Below are 18,508 nucleotides of genomic sequence, written 5' to 3' on the forward strand. Positions count from 1 at the left end.
CATTATTTATATGTCATGTGCACACACATGTACATGCTAATCTCAGGGCTAATCCTGGAGGCAACATGATAAAGACTCACTAGAACCAAATATTTTGGAGCATTGTGTGCTATTTTGGCAAGGCAAGTTGACCTGTAGTGGACATGGGGGCTGTCGGCCAGTACACAGAAGAGGAGGATCTAGTCGGCTGCAGCATATGTTTATTAATGTCCAGAAGCTGGCCGACCGGCAGTCGGCCAGTTCACATGGTCACTTCAAGGCCTATAAATAGGCATAATTGCTCATTGTTTTGATCATTCAACTCCTTTGGGTTGGGTCATAGAATTAGGGCTTTGTTTAGGTGATTTATCTTTTCATGGAAGGCAACCTATGGCTGTAAGATAGATGTACCTTTTTGTACCATATGAAATACTGAATTTCCAGCTATCTCTCTACTCTCCCTTCTGTCTGCGTTTTTGCATCAGCATGTTCTAGATGGTGTTTAGGACTGAAAGAAGCATCTCAGAGCTTCCACATGTAACATTATCAGTGAGTTTTGGTCACCCAAAACTTAATAAAGTGTATACACACTCACTTATAAATTAGTGCTAGTTTCTAAGGCTAGGTTTTGACCAACACTTACCACCTGTCACATGCCACATGACCATGTTAGAAGACAGTTTCACAAGCATGGTTCACGAATGGGCGTCCCCTTACCCATAACTATACATTGGTCGGGCAAGCATGAAAACAAAATGCAAATTCAATTGCAAGCAAGCACATAAAGATGCTATGCAATGAAATATTGATATGGACAATCCCCGTTCATGAGACTATACCAAAATAGACATGTTCCAGGCAAGTACACGAGATACCAAACCCAATGGAACACCAATCCTCCACGCATTTCCAGGCATGTACTCATCACAAGCACAAGTCCCAACGGAAAGCCAAGTCCACAGTATCACATGAGTGGCATCAATCCCCGGCATATGCAACTGCTATGGACACCAGTCCAATGTAAATACATAATGAGAAAGTACGGGTGAACGAGTTGGGTTGCCAAATGGTGACATCCCCTCCCCCGGGGCGATTCTAAATAGTTGTCCAAAATTGAAAAGCATCCAAATACGTCTAAAGCAAGTGCGGGCACTCTCTAAAGAACTTTTCATCCACCCATTCAATATCAATGGGAAGATAGTTTTTGAACTACATAAGGTAACGCCTGACAACTTTGCCTACAAGCAAGCTTGTGTTCCTTGTGATACACAATCTGTTCTGGCTGCAAAATCTCCTCAAGCTCATCCACTTCTGGTGCATCCTCAATGAGCGGTTCACTAGGCTCCGGCCCTATATACTTGCGAAGAAGACTCACATGAAAAGCATTGTGTATATGCCAATGACTAGGCAATGCCAACCTGAAAGCCACTTCATTAATCTTCTTGATCACTTGAAAAGGCCCATAGTACCTGGTTGCAAGCTTAGGATATGCATTCTCTTTGCCAAGCCTCTTTGCAAGTCTTGCTTTCTTGAATTTCAGCAATACCCAATCATTCTCCTTGACATCAAATTGCCTTCTATGCTTGTCGGCAGCCTTTTTATATTTGTCTTGTGACCTTACGATGGCTGTTTGCACTTGAACAAAGGCAATATCTAAGTCTCTTACATACTCATCACCTACAAATATCTCATCCTTTGTGCGTGACAAAACCACCTTGCCATAAACAATCTCAAACGGGGCCTTTCTCGTAGATGCATGGACCGTGGTGTTGTATGCAAATTCCACAAGCAGTAAGTACTTCTCCCAAGAAGACTTTTGATCCGTCACATAACATTTTAAGAGATCTAGCACGGCTGAATTTGCAGCCTCACTTTGCCCATTCGTTTGAGGGTGATGTTGGTATGGACTCACACACTCACACACAGAGTCCTGCAGAGCAAATTAGGGTCAGGTGTAGGAAGAAGAAGCTCACACAGAAATGAGAGAGAGAGAGAGAGAGAGAGAGAGAGAGAGAGAGAGAGCCAAACACACCAAATGTGTGGTAGCCACAAAATACAAGTCAACCCTTGCATGTGTGTCACATCCATATAATATAGAAGTACAAAAGTTATATGGATAGAGTGTCCTTTCACACTTGATATCCAAGGGGAAAAACCACATTGGGAAAAGTGCCCTTGGTTAAGCTCTGTTCACACATAGCACTACCATAAGTGAGCATATGCCTACAAATCCCCCCTGTAGTGAAAGTGTGAACCTGTACAAGGTAGCAGATCACTCTCTGTATGAGAGTAAGCCCAAAGCTTTGCAGAAAGCTTTAAACTTCTCTCGAGGTAAAGCCTTTGTGAATAGATCTGCAACATTATTTTGTGTAGGGCAATAAGATAAACTTATCTCCCCTGCATATAGCCTCTCTCTGACATAGCGATAATAAATCTCTATGTGCTTGGAACGTGCATGAAATACGGGATTTCGTGCCATGGTCATAGCACTCTGGCTATCAATGAGAATGGTGGTGGGTGACTGCTCACACTCACGAAGATTAGCCAATAATCTCCTCAACTATACACAATCTACTGTAGCTGTGAAGACTGCCTTGTACTCAACCTCGCAAGTAGATCTGGCAACAATGTGTTGCTTTTTGCTCAACCAAGATATGCATGAACTACCAAGAAAGAAACAATTCCCACTGGTGGATTGCCTGGTATCATAATCACCAGCCCAATCTGAATCATTGTATGCCAAAAGCTGCAAGCTGCTCCCCTTGGGATAGAACAAACCAAGATCCAGGGTACCTTGAAGTTAACGAAAAATGCGTTTGATTGCTTGCCAATGCTTCGTGCCTGGGCTGTGCATGAATTTGCTCAACAAAGACACCCCAAAAGATATGTCAGGCCTCGTGTTACACAAGTAAATGAGGCATCCCACTGCCTGGCTGTAAATGCCGGCCTCAAAAGGCTCTCCAATATCATGCATAGTAAGCCGTACACTTGGTTCTACTGGAGTAGAAATGGGCTTACATTCATCCATGTGAAACCTTTTTTAGCAAACTTTTTATGTACTTAGTTTGCTGTATAACAATGCCATCATCTGTATGCATAAACTGAATGCCGAGATAGTAGTGTAAAGGCCCCAAATCTGACATATCAAATTCAGCTTTCAAATCTGAAATTTGTGCTTTGCTAGTCCCTGTAATAAGCATGTCATATCACGCTAATGTGCTCCACATGACCGCCAGTGGGAATGATATCATCCACATAAAGGATGATAATCGTAACCATGCCGCGTTCCCGAAAGAGATACAGGTTAGGATCTGCAACCGATCTCTGAAATCCAGTCCGAACAAAGAAGGAATCAATCTTCTGATTCCAAGCCCTGGGAGCCTGCTTAAGACCATACAAGGCCTTACGTAACCTCTAAACCATCCCTTCTGATCCTAGAACAACAAAGCCTGGAGGCTGCTCAACATACACCTCCTCCTACAGGTCACCATTAAGGAACGCAGATTTTACATCCATTTGATACACCGGCCACCTCTGAGAAGAAGCAAGGGCAAGAACGGTCCGAATCGTGAACATCCGTGTTGTCGGTGCAAAGGTATCGTAGTCGATGCCTAGCCGCTAAGCATAACCTTTAGCCACAAGTCTGGCTTTGTGTTTGTCCACCGACCCATCTGACGCATATTTGGTCTTAAAGACGCATTTGACACCAATGACTGACCGTTTCGACGGCCTCGGTACCAACTCCCATGTGTTGTTCTTCTCGATGGCATCAAGTTCCACCTGCATGGCTTTCCTCAAGTATCCTGTGAGAGGGCTTCCTTGACGGGCCTAGTTTCTTTACTTTTGTCACACAGACCATTAGTTTAGAACCTATATTCCACCCGAAAGCCAGTCTTGCATACTTCATGCACTGACAGAAGATGAAAACCCAGAGCAGGGACGTAAAGAACACGGGAGGCATGCTTGCCCCCCTTGCCGTTGGGAATAATCTCCATCCGGCCCTCACTGTGTATCGGAATAGTGGAGTTGTCGCCAATAAAAATGCGACTTGACTGCCGTTTCAGATCCAAAAAGAAGTCACGGGACGGAGTCATGTGCCTGGAAGCACGACTGTCAAGAATCCATTTCCGGGTATCCTTCGCGGTGAAGCCAATTGCCTCCTCGCTCGAAGACGATGAAGCATCGGAGTCCATCATCTCTAAGTGCACAAATGCAGGAGTCTTTGCAGCTGAGGCTGAAGAATCAGCACTCTTCCCAGTCCGCTTAGGACACTTCCTCCAATGTTGGGTGTTGGACTCACACACTCATTAACGTCCACGGGAGGCCGAATCCGACCTATAGGACAGATCAGGTACATCCATTTACATTCCACTCTGGGTATCGATGCCAAAGAGGCATAAAACTGAAAAAAAATAACTCAAAATGAACTCTTAAGACTCTTTAAGAGTTTAAATTACAATGGGTTCTATTGCATCTAGTTCGAAATTGAGGTTCAAAATAAAAATAGCTATATTTCATCCATGGATGGATTTGCTCTTGAGGGGGGTGGGGTACGGAATTCTTTAATGATTGCTTGTCCTCCTCTGTATATTGCCCATTTGCCATTCTTTCTTGCTTCTTTAACTTTATTCAGCTCTGCCGATCTGTTCTTGAGTTGTAGCGGGGTGAGTTCATCAGCTATCCATACCTTTGTCCCTTGGAGAGACCTTGTTTGCTTCATCACTGCTATTTTCTCATTGTTGTCCATATAGGAGACTTTTGCCTGTGTACCCTTTACTATAATAGAGATAGGGTCTCCTAAGTCCACGAAGGGGACTACTTTGCTCAGTTGTGCTGTAAGTACATCTGTATCTAATATGTAGTCTTCTCGAAGCTCTTGAGCTATGTCTGTCCTATCCCAGCCTTGAGGAAGACCACCGACTCTGATTACCTTTTTGTTACTTTCCATTCGTTCCTTTTCTTTGACTGCTGATATGACTTCTTTAACAAAATCTTGTGAGTTAACTGAATTTACCTTTGAAACATGGTTTGTCGTTTCTGTTTGTAGTGTTGTAGGTATGGGTCCTTCTCGTGCTTCCTCTTGCTTCGTCTTCATGGCTTGCACTTGCACTTTCAATTCGTTGATTTGTTCATCTTTCTTGTGTAACGCGCGGAAGCTCTGGGTAGTCTTCTTTCAGCCCTAAACACTCTTGAAGACCTCCTGATGCAAAAACGCACCATGATGCAAAAACGCAGGTAGAGAGAGAGTAGAGAGAGAGAGTGAGAAGTGCTGGAAATTCAGTATATACTATGTACAAAAAAGGTACAAATCTGTACAGCACTTGGCTGCCCTCTTGAAAAGGTGATAAACCCTAATTCTGGCCCCCTATGGGACCCTCCTACTGACTCACACCCCTAGTGGGTGGAATACCTAAGACATTGAGCAAGGGGGCTATTTATAGCCCCTTGGAATAATGATGAACTGGCCGACTGCTGGTCGGCCAGTTACAGCTTCATAAAGTCCCTTTTGATGCAGCCGACTGGATGTGCTCTTGTCCTTGATGCGCCTGCTGCTGCCACCTCTTACTGACGTCAGCCGACATGCTTTCTGGTGCAGCCGACAGTCCCTATACTCAGCCGACTGTACCCTGGTTCTTTTCCACATCCAAACTGGCCACTTGTGCTCCAAGTTCTGCTCCATGTCCATCTTCTACTGGTTCCTAATCTTTATCTGCTTGCCTCTTCTGGATCTAGCCCTGGAAATGTCCATGGCATCTGGGATGCACATGACATCTTGATAGTCTCGTGTTTCAGTGCTGCTAATTCTCCCTAGAGTTTCTTCAGTTCTTGCATGAGGTAGGCTTCCCATGGTGTCGGCTTGCTCACGGGTGGAGGAATGGGCGGTAATTGTGAAGCGGTGACTGAGGCAAAAGACTTCTTACTTCCCATGTGTTGCTGCTGATAAAGGAGAGGGCTGTTGGTGGAACGAGTCTCCCCTCAAGGGTACCCTCTCCCCTTTGGGGGAGACTCAAAAAATGCGACCTACAAGATGCTCAGCTACAGGTTCAGGGGAGAGTTATGTTGCTGCCTTGGGGGCCTGAGCATGGGTGGGTGGGGTATCCACAAAATGCAAGTCAACCCTTGCATGTATGCCACATCCATATAATATAGAAGTACAAAATATTATATGTTAAGAGTGTCCTTTCACACTTGATATCCAAGGGGAAAAACCACATGGGAAAAAGTGCCCTTGGTTAAGCCCTGTTCACACATAGCACTACCATAAGTGAGCATATGCCTACAAATCCCCCCTGTAGTGGAAGTGTGAACCTGTACAAGGTAGCAGATTACTCTCTGTATGAGAGTAAGCCCAAAGCTTTGCGGAAAGCTTCAAACTTTTCTCGAGGTAAAGCCTTTGTGAATAGATCTGCAACATTATCCTGTGTAGGGCAGTAAGATAAACTGATCTCCCCTGCATGTAGCCTCTCTCTCACATGGTGATAATGAATCTCAATGTGCTTGGTACGTGCATGAAATACTGGATTTCGTGCCACGGCCATAGCACTCTGGCTATCAGTGAGTATGGTGGTGGGTGTCTGCTGACACTCACGAAGATCAGCCAATAGTCTCCTCAACCATACACAATCTACTGTAGCTGTGAAGACTGCCCTGTACTCAGCCTCACAAGTAGATGTGGCAACTTTTTACTCAACCAAGATATGCATGAACTGCCAAGAAAAAAACAATTCCCACTGGTGCATTGCCTGGTATCATAATCACCAGCCCAATCTGAATCACTGTATGCATAAAGCTGCAAGCTGCCCCCCCCTGGGATAGAACAAACCAAGATCCAGGGTACCCTTAAGATAACGAAAAATGCGTTTGACTACTTGCCAATGCTTTGTGCCTGGGCTGTGCATGAATTTGCTCAACAAAGACACCACAAAAGATATGTCTAGCCTTGTGTTACACAAGTAAACGAGGCATCCCACTGCCTGGCTGTAAATGCCGGCCTCAAAAGGCTCTCCAATATCATGCATAGTAAGCCGTACACCTGCTTCTACCGGAGTAGAAATGGGCTTACATTCATCCATGTGAAACCTTTTTAGCAAACTTTTTATGTACTTAGTTTGTTGCATAACAATGCCATCATCTGTATGCATAAACTGTATGCCGAGATAGTAGTGTAAAGGCCCCAAATCTGACATATCAAATTCAGCTTTCAAATCTGAAATTTGTGCTTTGCTAGTACCTGTATAATGAGCATGTCATCTACATACAAGATGACTATGAGAATATCGGCATCCGTTTTCTTCACATACAATGTGCTTTCAGCTGGACTATTCACATAACCTTGGCTGGTTAGATGAGCATGTATCTTATCATACCAAGCTCTTGGAGCTTGCTTTAACCCATACAATGCTTTGTGTAACCTGCATACTTTATGTTCGTCGCCAGGAACTACAAAACCAATGGGCTGATTTACATATACTTCCTCCTGTAAATCCCCATTTAAGAATGCAGTTTTGATGTCCAATTGATGCACTATCCATCCTTTATGTGCAGCCAATGTAATCACTGATCTTATTGTGGTCATTCTGGAAGTAGGAGCAAAAGTCTCTTCATAATCTATTCCCTTTTTCTGGGAGTAGCCTTTAGCCACAAGTCTTGCTTTGTACCTGTCAATAGTACCATCAGACTTTCTTTTGACTTTGTACACCCACTTTGTTCCAATGACATGCTTGCCTTTAGGCAATTCCACAAGATCCCATGTATTGTTCTTCATGATAGAAGAAATTTCAGCTTGCATAGCTTGCAACCAATGCTCATTCTCATGTGCTTCTTCATAAGAAGAAGGCTCTTCTAAATCAAAGAGACCACCCATTGCTAATGCAGACTCCCCACAATGTATATTCAAAGCATGGCTGGAACTAGCCCTTGTTCTACCTGTGAGTGGAGCTGCAAGTTTGCTTTCTTGCAAAGTTTTCAGCAATCATCTTGGCACTGACTTGGCTGTGTCTATGGCTGTTTGCTCTTCCCTGACAAGATCTTCCACTTCTTCCATAGAAGGGGGCTGAATGGCTGGCTGTTCCACATGTTATACATGAGGATTTTCTTGTGTAGTGGCTGGTTGATCTGAATCCCCCCTAATTGCAATGGGTAAAAGTCCATCAAACATGTCCTGTATGCCTGTATCATTGCTTTTATACAAGCTGTACATGGGCTGTTCTGAATTTTCAGCAAATACCACATCTACTCTTCCTGGATTACATTAGCTGATTGTTGTGCTTTGTCATCAGAAGAGTCTGCTACTGCATTGCCTGCTTCTTTCCTTTTCTCTTTTGTGACCCGCTTCCTACATTCATTGATGTAGTGTCCAGGCTTATGGCAGTAGTGACATTTGCCCTTCTTTTTGGGCTTGTTTGCATCCCCTTTGTCAGACTTTTCACCACCAGAAGAGAGCTGTCCATGACCAGCCTTGCTAGACTGTTGTCCCCCATGCTTAAAGCTCTTTGCTTTACCCTTATCCTTGGCTGTAAATGCCTTGTCTCCACCACGGTTGCTTGATAAGTTTACTCTTGTTTGCTCTTCCTGCAAGAGTAAACCCACCAGCTCTTCAAAAGTGACGGGATCACCACCTCCTCTCATTGAGAGGTTGAGAGAGGTGTGAAAGCCCAAGTAGGAAGGTGGTAAAGAATGAAGAGTGTTGGTGACCATCTGTCTGTCTGGGATAACCTCATCAATGTTGAGCAATTGTTCCTGCAAATCTTTCACTTTGGTGAGATGATCTGCCATGGAGTCACCCTCATCCATAGAAAGAAGATCCAATTGCCTCTTCAAGTAGGCAACTCTTGCCTCGTTGCGTACCTGATACATTGCTTCCAATGTGTCCCATGCAAGCCTCGATGTCTTGCAAGAACGAATGTGCAGAATAATAGTCCTTTTCACTGAAAGGGCTATCAATGACATGGCCTGTGCATCTCTAGAGTCCCATCTCTTCTGCATTTGTGTGGGAGCAGGTTCTACATCAGGAGCTCTTTGAGCACCTCCCCTTTGAGGCGTGGCTGGCTATATGGTAAGTGGGTGTGTGTCATCACCACACACGATGCCCCAAAGCCCTTTGGCTACCAGCAAATTACGGATCATGAAACTCCAGAGGGAGTAGTTAGATCCATCCAACTTGTCCTCCTGGGTGAGCACACCAAATATATCTGTAGCATTCTGTGCCATGCCAACAAAATATACCTGCAAGCAAACCAAGCACCAATGTGCACTGCCAGGCACTCAAATGTCCTGTGCAAATGTATGCCTGCAAACCAAAGCAAGTGTAAACCTGCACCAAATTGTCCAATTACACACAATGTGTATACATACGCGACAAATCACAGCTGTAATGCCCAATTACATGCTCCAATCTGAAAATCCCCAATTTTTATGCACAAAAGTCCCAAATTTCTGCAAATGAAAGAGGTTCAATTTGCTGATTTTGACCTCAATTTTGAAAACCCCCAATTGCAAGCAAAGCAACATGCCCAATTTTTTTAATTTGTCCTGAAATTGAGAAATCCCCCAAATCGCCTGAACCCTTTACCACATGCACTGTAGTGTCTGCAAAATCTGCATATTTTCACCACATGCATTGCAGTGTCTGCAAAATTGTATCTTACCTACACTGAAATGGCTGCAAAATTTGTATTTGTATTTGGAAAAAAAATGTGTACAGTGAATACCTTTAGGCAAGGGCAGCACGTGTGAGGAAGCAGGTGCTAGGCGGGGAGCAGACAGTTGAGGGACCTGCAGCCAGGCGTGCAAATGTTGACGGGCCAGCAGCCAGGCGCAGGTCGAGGAGGAGCACAGAGCAGGCGGAGGTGGTAGGCGCAGGGCGAGCAGACGGCCATGCGGAGGTGGTGGGCGCAGGGCGAGCACTGAGCTAGAGACGGAGGCCGCAGGGAGGCCAGAACGGGTTGGAGTCGCGAGCAGGGCACGTGCGGAGCAGTGACGGCTACTAGCAGGCCGGAATGGAGCAGCGACGGAGGTCGTCTGACGGGAGGCGCTGCTGGGCGGCCGGAACGGACCTGGGACGGCGGCGAGTCTGGGCAGCCGTAACGGAACAGAACGGCTCGGGGCGACCGGAACAGAACAGCGACGGAAGTCATCGAGTGGGAGGCGACGCTGACCGGCCGGAACGGAACACCGATGGCGGCGGGTGTGGGCAAGCGGAACGGAACACTGACGGCGGCTATGGGCGGCGGCGGGCCTAGGCGCACTATCGCCGCCGACTGGAGAGGGAGGTGCCGCCTGCGGGCTGAGCGGCGGTGGTGGGCTCCCCACTAGTGCCGCCGGCTTCTGGTGGCCGGAACTGCCGGACGGACGGCGACGGAACTGACGGACGGGGCGACGGAATACTGCAGGTGCTCTGCAGCTCTTCAAGGAGCAGATTCCAGGGCCAGCTCCCAGCTCTGATACCAATTGTTGGGTGTTGGACTCACACACTCACACACAAACCTGCACATTAGGGTTAGGTGCAGGATAGAGAAGCTCACACACAGAAATGAGAGAGAGAGAGAGAGAGAGAGAGAGAGAGCCAGCCAAAAGTGTGGTATCCACAAAATGCAAGTCAACCCTTTTCACACTTGATATCCAAGGGGAAAAACCACATGGGAAAAAGTGCCCTTGGTTAAGCCCTGTTCACACATAGAACTACCATAAGTGAGCATATGCCTACATCCAATAGTGGCCTTTCTCGCCACAATCATTGCAGGATCGTTCGGCCTTCAGCTTCTCTCGTTCTGTGTCGGGCTTCTTCTCAGAAGACTTCTCCGGTGAAGCCTTCCCTTTGCCCTTGTTGTTATTCCGGCCTTTCAACCGTTGGCCAGTTAAGGCCTCCGAACCTCCGCTGTGAGGAGGGTTCGTGAAACGTTCCTCCTGGTCCAAGACCATGGGCACAAGCTCCTCCCAAGTAATGGTGCTAAGCCTGCCACTCGTAATCAAAGAGGAGTAGAAAGCGGAATACTGAGCAGGCAAGTGGGACAGCAAAGTAATGGCCATGTCTTCAGATGATATCTCCTTCCCAACCTGGAGGACTTCCTACTGAAGGGCCTGCAGCTTGTTAATGTGCTCCCGCATCGTCCATGACTTTGCAAGGTTCATAACCCGCATCTGCACTTCCAAGGAGATCCTCTTCATGGGTGATACCCTGTTATAAAGAGAAGCCAAGTGCTGCCATATGCCTCTCGTCAACGTCATGTGCTTTACGTGATTGATTACTTGTGGTGTGCAATTGAGGAAAATAAATGACTGGACCCTGGCGTTGACACGATCCCACATCTGTGCCTGTGCCTCTCGGTCCTTCTTCATCAACAGTAACTCCCCTTCCTCTGCTTCCGGCCTTGGAACCCCGATAACGATGAAATCAGGTCATATGACTCCAACACAAACTCCATCATTACCTTCCAGATGCCGTAATTGTTCCCGTCCAACTGACGGTCCACTGGGAACGTGGGGAGAGTGTAACACGCGGAAGCTCTGGGAGTCTTCTTTCAGCCCTAAACACTCTTGGAAGCCTTCTGATGCAAAAACGCACCATCTGATGCAAAAACGCAGGTAGAGAGAGAGTAGAGAGAGAGAGTGAGAAGTGCTGGAAATTCAGTATATACTATGGTACAAAAAGGTACATATCTTGCAGCCCTTGGCTGCCTTCTTGAAAAGGTGGTAAAACACCAAAACCTGTCCCCTATGGGACCTCTAGTGATCCCAACCCCTAGTGGGTTTGAATGATTGAAACAATGAGCACTTGGGCCTTTTTATATGGGTCTTTGACCCCCTTTATGCTGGCCGACTGCTGGTCGGCCAGTTCCATGTCCATACTAATATTCAGCGCTGCCCGACTGGATCTGCTGCTTGTTTATGATGCGCTTGATGCTGCCCATGTCCTCTGATTCAGCCGACTGGTTCTGTGAGCAGCCGACAGCATCCCTTTGGTTCTTCTCCAAGCCTTGCTTCAGTCTACACTGCAGAGGTGCTCTGTGCTCTGTGCTCCATCATCCTGGTTCTTCTACTGGGTTCATACTCTTTATCTGGTTGCCTTTTCTGGATCTAGCCCTGAGAATGTCCATGGCATCTATGATGCACATGACATCCCCCTCTGCTAAACTTGATGACGGAAATCCAACCTGCTCTTGGATGACTGTCATCATCCCAATCCTGTCCCGAAGTCCCTCTGTCATCATCCATCCCTGGCAAACCCTTTTCTCTGAAAATCCGGTCTGTTCTCCAAACGACTCTGTCTCTGATGAAGATCTATGCATCTGGTCTTCCTCTAGTCCACAATCCATTCCTGCCCTGACTCTGAACACCGTCTTGGTCTTCATTCCTGGAACTGAGTCTGGCACTCTCACATCACCCTTGGAGGATCAACCTCCCTTGGGACCGTTACCTGAGAACCTATCTGGCTCACGGAACTGCCATCCCCATCTGGCACTGTGGAACACCACCAACAAACCTCCTGGGAGTTCTTCCCGATCTGTGTTCTTGCCTTGGTCTTCGAATCCGTGTACTTTCCTGTACCTTGGACCTGTACACCATCATCTGGGACTGAATCAGTGTTTAGCTTTGCTGAGCCTGATGCTCTAATACCAATGTAACACGCGGAAGCTCTGGGAGTCTTCTTTCAGCCCTAAACACTCTTGGAAGCCTTCTGATGCAAAAACGCACCATCTGATGCAAAAACGCAGGTAGAGAGAGAGTAGAGAGAGAGAGTGAGAAGTGCTGGAAATTCAGTATATACTATGGTACAAAAAGGTACATATCTTGCAACCCTTGGCTACCTTCTTGAAAAGGTGGTAAAACACCAAAACCTGTCCCCTATGGGACCTCTAGTGATCCCAACCCCTAGTGGGTTTGAATGATTGAAACAATGAGCACTTGGGCCTTTTTATATGGGTCTTTGACCCCCTTTATGCTGGCCGACTGTTGGTCGGCCAGTTCCATGTCCATACTAATATTCAGCGCTGCCCGACTGATGATAAACTCTGCCCGACTAGATCTGCTGCTTGTTTATGATGCGCCTGATGCTGCCCATGTCCTCTGATTCAGCCGACTGGTTCTATGAGCAACCGACAGCATCCCTTTGGTTCTTCTCCAAGCCTTGCTTCAGTCTACACTGCAGAGGTGCTCTGTGCTCTGTGCTCCATCATCCTGGTTCTTCTACTGGGTTCATACTCTTTATCTAGTTGCCTTTTCTGGATCTAGCCCTGAGAATGTCCATGGCATCTATGATGCACATGACAGAGAGTCGGGATCTTCACATGCTTCTCAGCCATCTCTAACAAATCTGCCATCACGGGGATGTAACTGAAAAGGGTGGGTGGGTGGGAAAAAAAAAACTCTAAACCTGCAAGTGGCTGTCCAGCACTTTAGCCCGCCTTCCTCTTGCAACTTCTCTTCCCGAACAGTCCAAACAGTCCACCAATCAACAACGTAACTATCCCCCTCTTGCTCAGAAAACTCCCAAGATCTATGAAGAGCCTAGGGCTCTGATACCATGTCAAAATACGCAGCGGAAATGATAACCAAACTTGAGACCACAAGAGCAAGTAGAGTGCAGAAAATAGACAGCACAAGAGAAGGAGAGAGATAGGCGTATAACTCTTCTCTATACACAAGATTCCGAGGAAAACTGAATGAATACAATGTGGGGACAACGGGGCCTATTTATATGGCCCCATGAGTGCAGTCAACCAGTAGATGGACAGCCGACTGGACCTCAAATGCCCACGACCTGAAAATACAGCAGTCGGCCAGCATATCAAAGTCGGCCATCACTCATGTGCAGTCGGCCAGCAGCATCGAGCAACTGGGACTGCCTGTGACCAGTCGGCCAGCATCTGGTACAGCCGACAGGTCCTACACTGCCTCCCACACCCTGGCAAAATAGGGAAAATGGGCAAAAAATACGGGGAGTGAGGAAAAATGATAAAACACCTGTACAGGGCGGGCACACCTACAACAGAGGCCCAATTGTTGCCATCTCCATGAGAGATCTATTTTTCCTCTCAGCTACACCATTCTGTTGCGGTGTATAAGGCACAGTACATTGGTGTTTGATGCCCTTTTGAAGCATATAATCCTTGAATGCATTTGACATGTATTCTCCACCTCTATCTTAGCGGAGTGTTTGGACTTTACATCCACACATATTTTCAGCCATTGCTACAAAGTGTCGAAAGCATGTAAACACCTCTGCTTTCGCTTTCAAGGGGTAAACCCAAGCAAACCTGGAGTAGTCATCAATGAATGTGACGAAATAAAGATGCCCCACAATGGATGGTGTCCGCATTGGACCACATACATCATTGTGTATGAGCTGTAATTTACTTTTAGCTCTAACAGCTCCATCCTTGGGGAATGATTTTCGATGCATCTTTCCCAAAATACACCCCCACATACATGTCTTGTTGGAGACTCGAGGCGGCATATTATCAACCATATAATTCAATTCATTTCATCTCATAATTCACAAAGGGCTAGGACAGCCAAGGAGAAGCTAACACAAAGGGTGAAGAATTGAAGGTCAAGGACAGAGAATCCTCCTCAACCAAGAAGGTTCAGGTTCAATCTTTTATTTTCAGATTTGCATCATTCTAATAAAAGCAAATACACCATTCGTGATGGGGGCCCTACAGAGGGTATTCGGGACCCAATACTGTGTCCTCTTCTCCCTCTCTCTCTCTCTATTTTTCAGCACATCTACATTCAGTTTTGTGCGTTATTTTCATCGCGACAAGTGTGCTAATTTCTGAGCATTGAAGATACCGATCTCCCTCGAAGCTTCCGCATGTTACAAAAAGACATAACACTGAAAAGTAAGATGCTTAGAGCGGAAAGCTGTGTTGTTTGCATTAAGACACAAGGCCTTGTTAAATAGGACCTAAAGAGATATAAATGAAGAGGCACATCCCTGATGAAAGGGCGTGACTCTTGAATGAATAGTTATGTCCTCTGGAAGTAGAAACGTGTCCTTTGATCAATAGATGTGTCCCTTCGAAGAGACATGTCTTGTGCGATAACCAATCCTAAATTGGTCCAAAAAGGGTGCCCAAAAGCCTCATTTAGAAGCCTTACAAAGGCATTTTTTCCAAGTCGGGTTAGCTTGCCAACCAAGGCCAGCCAACCTAGTATTTTTGTTGGCCCAGCACTATATATACATGCCTCTCCTTCTCATCGAATGATCAACCCAACACACGACGTAGTCGTCATTTGGCATCAATCACACCGTGGTCATCAACCAGCCCACACAAGCAGCCGTCGGCTCCAACACTGCAGCCGCCGCCTTCATCAAACCAACCATCATCACATATGATCAACATCACCAAACGACTGCAGTCGGAGCTTCACTATCTGCAACAGCTGCCTGGCTGTATCAACCAACAGATTGATCGTCTACGTCCACCAGCACAACCAACAACCATCTCCACCATTGCAGTTGCCAAGCTGAACCTCATCATTGATCTTCATCATCTGCGTTCTGCCTCCAGCACAGCTCCGGCAGCAACCTAGCATATTGCTTCATCATCGATCAGCATCACCACCAATCGGCGCTCTACCAACCTGCACAGCACACCTCTGCAGCGTTTCTACTCTGTGCGCATCACCTTGCATTGACTGCAATTCTGCGTTTTGCTGCTTCGACATCTATATCCACACGGAGTACCGCCGCTCTCCTCGACACGAGCCTTCGTCACCAACCGACCTCTTGCACCGACTTTGTCTTTGCTTCTTCACCGGTCTACTACTCAAAGTCACCTTACATCAAATGTACCTTATGCAGGAACTTGACAACTTGACCATGAACGAGAGCGATTCCATCGCAAATCACCTTACCCTGGTAACAAATCTAAAGAACAGCTGTTGAATATAAATGAGGTAGTTGATAACAGAAAATTGGCCACCTCCATTCTTTAACTCCCGCATACACATATGCAAGCTTATACGCAAATGCTATGAAAAACATGCATATAATCTAAGGCATTGATACCTGGTTTTTTGGAAGTCTCTGCAAATTCCTTCTTTTGGACAAGGGCATTGATGAGAGAAGACTTTCCGACATTTGAGCGGCCAACAAGTGCAAACTCTGGAAGGCCATCATTTGGACACTCTGAGATTCGCGTGCTGCCCTTAACGAAGAGGCACTGCTTGACTCGGAAATCAGACACATCGGGCCCCAGGAAGATGTTGGAGCCGGCCAGCCGCTTCAAGGAGTTCACTTCCGTGAGGACTGCGCTGGGCGGGATGAACATGTCCTTCACAGCATCCAGGTCCGCCTTGTTGGTCAGGGCTTTTTTCAATTCAGACACGGGCTCCTCTGTGACGATATCCGGCTTCTCCAGGGGCCTCAGCTTGGTCTTGTGGGCGGCCTTGGTCATGCTGCTGCTGCTGTGGGAAGACGCTACAAGCCATGCCCTCGTCGGGGCTGCGTTTCGTCTGAGAATTGGCCGCAGCGAAGGTGCAAGGTGACATAGCCGACTCATCGGTTGGATGCTGAAGAAGGACGCCGAGACCTGAGAAGCGCTCTTACTGAACAGCACCATTGGGAGAACGAAATTTGAACGCTCTCTAGTCTACTAAAAGCATAGTGTGATTTAGGTGGTGCTCTTAGCAAGCATTTTCACTCATTTGCCAAGCTTGGGGGTGCGAAACCTCAATGGTTAATTTTTGAAATTTTGTAAGCTTGAACAAGGAACCTTAGGTTTAGGATAGGGGAGGAAAATCAAAGGTATGGTAAATACATGAAGCTATGTGTAGGGTAGGTGTAATTTCTCATAAGAGGAGTGATCATGGGCCTCATGCAAAGGTAATCATGCCAAAAAGTTGTTGGAAATCTGAAGCAAATGATGATGAGAACAAGAAACTAAATCCATGATTAATGATAAACATCATTATAAACAATAAATAATCCTAAATTGATAAATATTAAAACATGCAAATCGCAGCATCTCTTAACACATAGAATAAAGACATGGAATAGCTTTGGAGGCATGTCAAGGTTCATATTACATCATGTGCATTATATAGGATGCATCGTTCCTATGTTCTAGGAACTGGATGTCACAGTATTGTAAAGATAATATCATTATAAACAATAAATAATCCTAAATTGATAAATATTAAAACATGCAAATCACAGCATCTCTTAACACATAGAATAAAGACATGGAATAGCTTTGGAGGCATGTCAAGGTTCATATTACATCATGTGCATTATATAGGATGCATCGTTCCTATGTTCTAGGAACTGGATGTCACAGTATTGTAAAGATAATATCTTGTAATTCACCAACCATTAAAGTTAAATGATGTGAAAAGGTCAAATGTTATCATTATGTGTTCTACAACTTGACCGTTGGGATTAAGCATATCGTTCTTAGTTCCTACAACTTGACCGTTGGGATTAAGCATATCGTTCTTAGTTCCTACATTATAGTGTCAACATGCAAAAAATTTAGAAATTGCACCAACTACCTACATGCATTGCAAAGCAATTTAGACAAATGTTAGATCTAATCTTGATGTCTTCATCAAATTTATTCTAGGACTAGACTCTCACCATTGGAATTATCCAAATTATCTCTGGTTAGTGAGTTAGGTGAGGTTTATTAACCTCTAGTATTCTAGGTAGATTGCAGGAGTAATCTCCATGATGAGGAAAGACCATCTTCACGCAGGGAATGTAAAATTGGTACATGTAAGCCAAGAAAGCTACTACACCAAGTGTATTATTATGATTTACATTGGTTGTGCTATGTTGAAGCTATTAATGCATATGAACTATATAGCTTTCATCATGGGAGAGAATTGAGGAACACCTCCTCGTGTAGGATCGGTGATGATCAATAAGGACATCCGAGTAATGATTATAATATGCCCAGGTATGAACAGGCACCTTAAGGTTAAATAGTATATAAGCAACCTCATTCACTATTTAGAGTGGCTAATCATTTGTACTTTCTCTTTGTACTTGTAGAGAGCTTCATCTCTCTCCTTTGAGCTTGTCAATCTTTCTCACACTCTACACCTATGTGCTCTTCTTTTTGAGCATTGTGTGTGTGTACTCCATTCGTTGAGCTAACAGTGGTATCAAAGTAAAGCTTTCTATAGTTATTTTCTGGTTTAATCTTCACTATATTCAAGCTTCCATAGCTTTGTTTTTGATTTCCATCACGTGGTTTGCAGCTCCTTATAATAGGCATCAAGCTTTGGTGTTTTTCTTTAAGCTTCCATTGAAATCTACTCTTGTACTTCCAACAACGAAGGAGAGGCGATTCAACCTCCTATAGGCTTCAACAACCGATTCAACTACATACACTCAGTTTTCAAGGTTGACCTTACCTCAAATTTTGAGATTTTAGATCTTGGTCTTTTATATTATTACTTGGATACACAATTTATATGGCAAGATGATGGTATAGTCATTGATAAGCAATTACATCAAGGAATTACTGAGGAGGTTCAATATGGAAAGTTGCAAATCAATCTCTATACTAATGGAACA

At 45.4% G+C, this 18,508-nt stretch overlaps 2 protein-coding genes across 2 annotated transcripts in view; both read right to left on the bottom strand.

Moving 5' to 3' along the window:
* The window catches only part of LOC147632406 (uncharacterized), a 29,292-nt gene extending 18,225 nt beyond the window's left edge, over window positions 1-11,067 (bottom strand). The window contains exons 1-2 of the mRNA XM_086807834.1: window positions 10,685-11,067; window positions 3,908-4,254 (exon numbers count right to left, since the gene is read on the bottom strand). Of these exons, the coding sequence (XP_086663960.1) occupies window positions 3,908-4,254; window positions 10,685-11,007 (670 nt within the window). The 5' untranslated portion in view covers window positions 11,008-11,067. The remainder of the gene's footprint in view (window positions 1-3,907; window positions 4,255-10,684) is intronic.
* The window catches only part of LOC147632405 (GTP-binding protein At2g22870-like), a 71,366-nt gene extending 54,765 nt beyond the window's left edge, over window positions 1-16,601 (bottom strand). Inside the window, exon 1 of the mRNA XM_086807211.1 lies at window positions 15,995-16,601. Within this exon, the coding sequence (XP_086663337.1) occupies window positions 15,995-16,547 (553 nt within the window). The 5' untranslated portion in view covers window positions 16,548-16,601. The remainder of the gene's footprint in view (window positions 1-15,994) is intronic.
* Window positions 16,602-18,508: the final 1,907 nt, after the last annotated feature.

The sequence above is a fragment of the Cibotium barometz genome, chromosome 13 (assembly GCF_041138505.1).
Source record: "Cibotium barometz isolate CiBa-2024 chromosome 13, ASM4113850v1, whole genome shotgun sequence".
Taxonomy (NCBI): Eukaryota; Viridiplantae; Streptophyta; class Polypodiopsida; order Cyatheales; family Cibotiaceae; genus Cibotium; species Cibotium barometz.